The 9,000-nt window shown below is 31.5% G+C and overlaps 1 protein-coding gene across 1 annotated transcript; it reads left to right on the forward strand.

Annotated features, from left to right (window-relative positions):
• Positions 1-1,794: 1,794 nt before the first annotated feature.
• LOC145097144 (uncharacterized) lies at positions 1,795-5,177 on the forward strand. The gene is made up of 7 exons (XM_079034662.1): positions 1,795-2,291; positions 2,518-3,039; positions 3,123-3,233; positions 3,354-3,467; positions 3,568-3,612; positions 3,716-4,143; positions 4,242-5,177. Exons 1-7 carry the CDS (start codon positions 1,814-1,816, stop codon positions 4,854-4,856), a joined length of 2,313 nt encoding a protein of 770 aa, XP_078890788.1. The 5' UTR covers positions 1,795-1,813; the 3' UTR covers positions 4,857-5,177.
• Positions 5,178-9,000: the final 3,823 nt, after the last annotated feature.

Genomic DNA, 9,000 nt, shown 5'->3' on the forward strand with positions numbered 1-9,000 from the left:
AACAACTTTGTGCGTATACTTACAAAAAATAACAACAAACTTTCTACTAATACTTAAATTCATTACTGTCGCCGCAACGCGCGGCGGGTAAAATACTAGTTACTTACTAATTAAGTAATTATTATTTTTCTTTTGCCAAACATTGGCTCTCGATATACTGAGTCAACTAGTCGATTACGTGCATGTAGATCACTGCCCATTGGCATTGCAGATTTTTCATTTTTGACGTCGTCTCTCTGGAAATTTGATTGATAAATCTTCAACTGAAGGTCTAGATTGTCGAATTCTTCAAGTTTGTCCTAATCTTTTACGTCTTTTAAGGCAATTTTCTCAATCTTTCATTGAGTTTCTGGAGGGTTGAAATCGCTTCGCTGTCTGGTTTTCGGTTTCAAACTTCTTGGCAAAGTTTTGAAAACCGGACCAGAGACCGAATCGGTCGTCTTACTGGTTCGATGGTTCATGTGGTCCCACCGGTCAGACCGATCTCAAAAACCGGATGATGTCATAATTATATTTAATTATATAAAAAATACAAAAAATGAAATAAATAAATATTTTTTAAAATTTCTGGTTTTAACCGGTTTTACCGGTTCAACCGGACCGGTTTTTACCGGTTCACATGAATACCGGTTTTTTGGCATTTAAGAACCGGATACGGGACCGGTTCCCAGTTGAACCGACCGGTCCGGTCCGGTTTTCAAAACATGGCTTCTTGGTGCTGATCGGGACCTATTGCTGCTGGTTTCTAAATCCTAACTGCTTACCGTTGAATAAATTTTAGTTTGCTTTATCTTACAGCATCCTGTTCTCATTGATAAAGGTCACAATCTTCTTGAAGCATTTCACTAGCTACTCCACAATAAATTAAATTTCAGAGTGGGAGCTTGACCTTATACAGGCAGATGACGTATATAGTAAAAACATTTGCCAAATAACTTTTTTAATTAATATTTTTTGCTAGAAACTTTTATTATATGTGGGGATTACTTCTTTAAGAACAGATGTGGGGATTACTTGGGGTGGATGCAATCTTTAAGTGGCTTTTGTGGGCACCACAATTCAGCTCCATCTTTCTATGAAAGGAATATTGACAGAAACAAAAGAAAAAAAAAACATACAAAGAAAAAAAAGTTAGGATCACCAGCAGGCAAGTAATGAAACTGTATCTACACCAGACAAGTAGTTTGCAGTGATATATAACTCTGTTCCAACACAAGATAATTAAAGCATGTATCTAAATTCTATTATATCTAAAAAGAACTAGTTATTTTGGGTTGATCTAGTGTCTAATTTTGTCCATTTAAACAATCAACAAAAGAATTACATACCACCGATTGTAATAGTCTATGTTTTTTTAACAATCAATTCACATGTTTATACAAAGACTGATCTTATCTGCAATTTGTATATATCTTTAAATTAAGCATAATACTAGTACTACTACCACTTATATGTACTCCACAATAGAACAAGAGTCAACCAAACAATAGAACATGTTCCTTAATTATCCTACATATGCAAAGATGGGTTTCACTTGTTCTTTATTTTTATTTTCTAATAAATAAATAACCTTTACTATACTTGTATTAATTTTGATGAATAAGTTTAATAGTAAAATCGTTTAGTAAATAACTTTTGCAATTATAATATTCTTTGCTTGAAACTTTAATATTTGAGGGAATTACTTGGGGAGGATTCAATCCTAAAGTGGCTTTTGTGGGCACCACAAATCCACTCAATGTTTCTATTTAAATATCTAAGAGATGGAAGAATTGCAGAAACTAGAAAAAAAAATATTTATATACATACAAAGATGGAAAGCTCAAGCTCAAGCTCTAGTCAACATGTCGCATTGGATGTTAAAGAAGAATACACATACCCATATCCATCAAATCTTGCTGCAGCAAGCTTTATTAGTGTGAAGCTGAGTGGTAGGGACAAATACGGTGTTTGGAAAACACAGATGCTATGTCTCTTAAAGAGTCATGGTATGTTTGGATTCGTTAATGGAACACTTGTAAGCCCTCAAACAAGTAGCAGTGTTTCCGGGAAGGAGAAAGTGGGGGATGACAACATTCACTTACTGTGGACAAGATCAGATGCTCTTGTGAAAGGTTGGATTCTTGGTTCCCTTTCAGAACAAACACTCACGTATGTTGTGGATCGTCTTATGGAAAAACTTCATTTAGAGAGAAATTCAGAAGATGATTTCAGTGCAAAACATGTATGGGATGAACTGCAGACTATGTATGCTCCTGCTGTTGTTCCACAACTGCCTCCTGTTATTGAAGGTACAATCCATCTCTTGTTTTCTAGTCTAATCTATTGTTTATTTGGGTTGCTGATTTAATATACTCAACCATATCATTAGTAAAATACGTGTACATACAAACAAGGTTTTTATTTTATATCCTTAATTCTTTAAAATCCCTAAAGTTTAGATTGGAGATTAGATTACATCATCAGAGCACATATTTTGTATCTATCTTGTGGTTTTTTACCTTCATGCAAATATAGATACACTACAAGATGAAGATGAAAAAGACAAAGCATTGAATCTCCGAGAATTGTACAGTTGTGCTCAAGAAGAATATTGGAGTGGGGTTGAAAAGATTTTGAGTTATGGAAGGGTTACAGTGATAGACAAAATCACAAATAATGGCAACACCTTGCTCCATGTAGTAGTTGGTACATCCAAGAAGCGAAAATTCTTAGAGGAATTGTTGGAAGTGACACCAGAGAATACAAAACTAACGGATGTGAGAAATTCAGATGGAAGCACGTTGCTTCATGTTGCTGCTATTATCGGCAACACTGAAGCTGCTGACATCTTGGTGGAAAGGGACCCAGATTTGTTGTTGGCCAAAGACAACGAGGGTCAGACACCATTAGCCTTGGCTCTTTCTAATATGCACACTCAAACAGCCCGACATCTTTTGGATCACATCAATACTGAAGATCATATACATAAGGATGTTCTGTTTTCTGGCGCAACTGGTGATGGTTTTCTAGTTACTCTTATTTCCGCTAAAGATTTCCGTAAGTGTCGCTTTTTTTTGTAAAATCCCTATCCACATTCCACCCACTTAATTGATACATCTGACTTTAGAATATATGTGTAGGCTTTGCAAAAGACCTGTTGGGGCATTACAAAACATTGGATACTGATGCTGTGCTCATGGCTATAGCTCAAAATTTCCCAAGCGAAGTTAACAAGTTAAAAAGATATAGAGGTTTGTTTGTTTTGTTTTTTTTTTTAGTCTTGATTGATCTGCATGTTCCTTTACATTGTCAAATTATTTATAACGCTTCTCTACACCAACTTTTTTTTTTTTTTTTTAATTTTATGATAGGGATTGATAAATTACTTAGGAGAGCAGACGGGTTTTGCACAACCTTTTGCTGTAAAATAATTGACAGATGTTCTCCATGGGTTTTCAAGTTGATAATCATCCCAATCATGTTTGGTAGGTTATGCGTTTATCTTTTCTTAATCTTTTAACTTGTTGATTACACCTTCTATAATTAACCCCATCATTCTAACAAACATTCCATCGCATAATGCAGTGACTTACTTCATCCTTGTCCTTGTCATGTTCCCTTTGATGTTAGGTAAGATGATCAGCAACTACCCTCATTGTTCTACTAAAAACAAAAGAGAGAAAATAAAGGTTTACTTTTTTATTTAAGATGCTCATTTGGGTCTATGTTGCAGTGTGGCTACTCATTATAAAGGGAGTAGAAACTCATGAAGCTGTGAAACTGTTGTGGGATGTATCTAAGTTGATAAAGGAAAAAAACCACTTCAGCTCTTACCATCACTATTACACAAATCCAATTCTTGAAGCAACTAGACAAAATGCATACGAGTTTGTAGAACAAATTGTGTATCACTTCCCTAATGCAATTTGGAGTACCAATGAAGATGGTCACAACATTATTCAGTATGCTGTGATAAATCGCTCAGAAAACGTTTACAACCTGCTTTATCAAATGAGTGAACATAGGAATATATATCGAACAATTAGAGACTCTCATGGGAATAACCTGTTGCATCTAGCAGCAAGATTGGCACCTAACAACAAACTCAATCTTATATCGGGGGCAGCTTTACAAATACAACGTGAACTACAATGGTTTAAGGTATGAATCTCTATGATTCAAAGTTGACATACCGGATATTTAAAGACTAAAAGTATTTATCAAACATGTGTAACAATTAACGTATTGTAATCTTGTAGGAAGTGGAAAAATTCATTTGTCCTCTAAGCATCATACAAAAGAACTATTTCAACGAAACACCACAAATGGTATTTACTAGAGAACACAAGGACTTGGTGATTGAGGGAGAAAAATGGATGAAATCCACTGCAGAGTCCTACACGATTACAGCTGCATTAATCATCACCATTGTGTTTGCAGCAGCTATTACAGTGCCAGGTGGAAATGATCAGAACAAGGGGATACCAATTTTTACCAATCGCACTGCCTTCATAGTATTTGCAATATCAGATGCCATATCATTATTCGCAGCTGTTACCTCATTGTTAATGTTTTTGTCGATTCTCACTGCACGTTTTGCTGAGCACGATTTTCTCTTCAAGTTGCCTACAAAGTTGATAATTGGTTTGGCCACATTGTTCATCTCAACAACAGCCATGATAGTAGCTTTTGCTGCAACGTTATATCTTGTATTTGGCCAAAGCAACTTACGAATTCTTATTCCTATAGTTGTGTTGACATGCCTACCAATTACTTCTTTTGTGACCCTGCAATTCCCTCTTGTCATAGAGTTGACGAATGCTACATATGGTCGTAGTATTTTTGGTAAGCAAAAAGATGATATCTTTTATTAACTCTTTTTGTCCGAGTGTAGAATGATGTAACAAATAGAGGTGGAAGGTGGTACATAACAATGTAGTCATTTTGACTTTGTAATATGACAGTTATTTGAGGTATTAAGGATGGTGAAACACTGATTGCTGGGTGAAAATTGGGAATTGTATATATACTAGATTATGACCCGCGTTAAACGCGAGGAACATAAATTAAATACATATTACATTAACAGGTGACATTGTATTAGGTGAAATTTTAAGAAAAAATGTTAGTTAGATTCACTTTTAGACTTTTTGAACCAAACTTATTAAATAAAAATATTTAATATTTATATTGAAGCGATTTGGTTTTTTAATACAGTAATTTTTAACATAAATGATCCACATGATCTTTGTTTTATCACAACATGATGCGACTTCTTGATTAAAACATGTTGTGTAGTAGCTTTATGAATTGACTTTTTCCAGTGTACCAACCTCCATGGAGGCTCATATGACTCTTTTCATATTGGTCTTGTAAAACCAAAAACATCAATTAGTTGTTATATGTACCAGCAACATTAAATTCTGCAAAGAATTCGATAAACATTACAGTTTAAGTGCATTGTTATAACCATAAACATCAAATTCAGATATTTCAATTTGGTAAATTTATAAAGTATTTTTTCCATATAAGAATTAAAATATGATTTTTCAGGCTACACCCAATCACATATACATATCTTCTTATCAAAGAAATTATTACAAGAAAAAAAACATGTTATGAACAAAAATATAATATTAGTTTCATAATTTGCCAATGGTTAACACTAACAAATAATAATGAATTTTCACAAATCTTACATTTTGGTCATTGCATCCAACTAACAAATGAAATTCAGTTTAGAGGATTGATTCAAGAAGTGCATTCATGACTTCTTGTAGCCAAATTTGGGGAAGTGTTAACACCTACCAAGATATGAAGAACAACTTCAATGTAATCGTATATATAGGTTGTTTTTCAATAAGGAAATCATTATCTTCCGAAAAAAATGGGATCCCAAAATATTATCTTGGAGATTTTCGGTTATTTATCCGGAAAAAATGATATCATTTATATTGAATCAAAATTTCAAATTAATTGACTTGCTTAATTAATGAGTTTTAAATTCAAAACTATTATCTCAAATTGATTTATTTTACGTGGGATATATCGGGAGATAAATTATAAATAATATTGACTTTATTTTTTACTCTTAAATATTTTGCTAATTTAATAGGATTAGATTAGATTTTATAGGTTAATGACCAAATTATTGATATGCTTCTTTAATGTAGGACTCAATCCAAAATCGTAAGAAGAACAACTTCAATGTAATCGTATATATAGGTTGTTTTTCAATAAGGAAATCATTATCTTCCGAAAAAAATGGGATCCTAAACTATTATCTTGGAGATTTTCGGTTATTTATTTGGAAAAAAATGATATCATTTATATTGAATCAAAATTTCAAATTAATTGACTTGCTTAATTAATGGGTTTTAAATTCAAAACCATTATCTCAAATTGATTTATTTTATGTGGGATATACCGGGAGATAAATTATAAATAATATTGACTTTATTTTTTACTCTTAATTATTTTGCTAATTTAATAGGATTAGATTAGATTTTATAGGTTAATGGCCAAATTAATGATATGCTTATTTAATGAGTTTTTTCAAAAAAAAAAAAAAAAAAAAAAAAAAAAAAAAAAAAAAAAAAAAAAACGGGTTTGAATTTTGAAGTCAAAAGCTATAAATACGGGAGTTAAATTAGGAACAATATTAATTAGAGAAACTAATATCTTGTATATAAATATAATGATATGTTGTAATTGATAATGTAATTATTGAATTTAAAGATTCTATAATTAAATGTAATTGTGTTTTAATTTTATTTGAAGAAGATGATGTCAGCAATCTAATCTAATGGTGGAAAACATATGATTGAAATGCAATCAAGGATCCTGATTGCTTCATTGGTCAATTAAGGGTTCTCTTTTAATAATATTTAGATATGTTTGTAATATTCTTCGTAAAAGAATGTTTCCTGTTTGACGTTAAATTTTTTCCCAATTCAACATTGATTGTATTATCAACAGTGAAGTTTGAGATTGCATAACCATCAACTCTTTTCTTCAAATTATAATGTGAAATTTGAATTTGGACACCAACATTTTATCGAAAAGTAGTTTCAAAACAAATGACTAAATCTCCATATTACCCTCCTAAAAATTAAAAAAAAAATGGCTATAAAAAGAGATAGACAAAAGGTAAAAAATTAGTTTTATATAAATGAAGTTAATATCGATAACCTCATTAAACTTTTGAAGCAACTCTTGTGCGGTTTTTTCCAGAAGTTCCTTTGTGTCACGATCAAATAACGTAAGTGACACCACACCGGTAAAGTCTTGTACTCGAATGTCGATTTTGAAACTAAAGTCATTGATATAAACAAATACAGTAATATAAAATTAGGAAATTTAACTAAAGAGTATAATAATATGTATAAAAGAATTATTGAAAAACATAGAACATGATATATGTATTTGTTCACGCAAGTTGAAGTGTAACAATAAAAAACTTATTCATCTTGTTTTTGGTCCGTTGCACGAGTTTTGTCATCACACGTTAAAACGACTTTTATGGCTTTCTCTTAACAAACATAGGTCAGCGTATTAAAAAATTTAATATAAAGGATATAATTTTGTTTCTATAACTAAATGAATGAATCTAATATATTTAAGTAGATTGATTAATTTTTTCATAACCTCTCAACAGGAATACAGTAATAACAAGTAATAAGAACAAAGTAAATACAAGAACTTGTAAAAGAAGAAGGAGAACAGGGTAAAGAAAGAACCTAGAAAAAAGAATTATAGAATAAGACCGTTGAAGAAGAACACTGTAAATCATACGACTCAATCCAAAATCGTAAGAAAAATAACTTCAATGTAATCGTATAATATGTTGTTTTTCAATAAGGAAATCATTATCTTCCCCAAAAAAATGGGATCCTAAATTATTATCTTAGAGATTTTCGGTTATTCATCTGCAAAAAATGATATCATTTATATTGAATCAAAATTTCAAATTAATTGAGTTGCTTAATTAATGAGTTTTAAATTCAAAACCATTATCTCAAATTGATTTATTTGACTCTTAAATATTTTGCTAAATTAATAGGATTAGATTAGATTTTATAGATTAATGACCAAATTATTGATATGCTTATTTAATGAGTTTTTTTTAAATTAAATAAAAATTAAACGGGTTTGAATTTTGAAGCTAGAAGTTATAAATAAGAGAGCTAAATTAGGAACAATGTTAATTAAAGAAACTGATATTTCATATATAAATAGAATGATATGCTGTAATTGATAATGTAATTATTGAATTTAAAAATTCTATAATTAATAAAGATTCTATAATTAATAAAGATTCTATAATTAAATTTAATTGTGTTTGAATTTTATTTGAAGAAGATGATGTCAGCAATCTAATCTAATGGTGGAAAACATAAAATTGAAATGCAATCAAGGGTCCTGATTGCTTCATTGGTGAATAAAAAGTTCTCTTTTAATAATATTTAGAGATGTTATATAACACCAAACGATTATCAAGAAGTGTTCGTTTATTGATGTATGAACCAGTTCAGACTTTTACAAAATAAAACCTCACTCTAACCCTACACAAATCACTAAAAAACCTAACTCTCACTCACATATTCAAGCTATCTATATTACACACACTACTGGAAAATAGGCTATTAAATACACCCATATCTAATACGGTTGTATATAAAAACCGTATTATAAAGGGATAAATAAATATAATACGCACAATTGCAGCATCTAATACGGTTAATGAGATGTACTAGAAACAATATCAAATAACTAAATAAAATACGCCCCCATTTTGATTAAGTACGGCTAATACCTAAATTGAATACGCTTCCTCCTCATATCCTCATATACTTAGCTTCCTCCTCACACACTTGTCTCCTCCCAACCGAACACCTTAACACCACCCTTTCTCCATCTCTACACCACTAATCGGTCCTTCATCTCCATCTCCCCTGTCGCAACACCATCATCACCGGCCAGCCTCGCCTCGCCTCGCCTCGCACCTCCAATAATTCA

The sequence above is a fragment of the Lactuca serriola genome, chromosome 4, assembly GCF_051521515.1.
Source record: "Lactuca serriola cultivar US96UC23 chromosome 4, Lser_US96UC23_V15, whole genome shotgun sequence".
In the NCBI taxonomy this organism is placed as follows: Eukaryota; Viridiplantae; Streptophyta; class Magnoliopsida; order Asterales; family Asteraceae; genus Lactuca; species Lactuca serriola.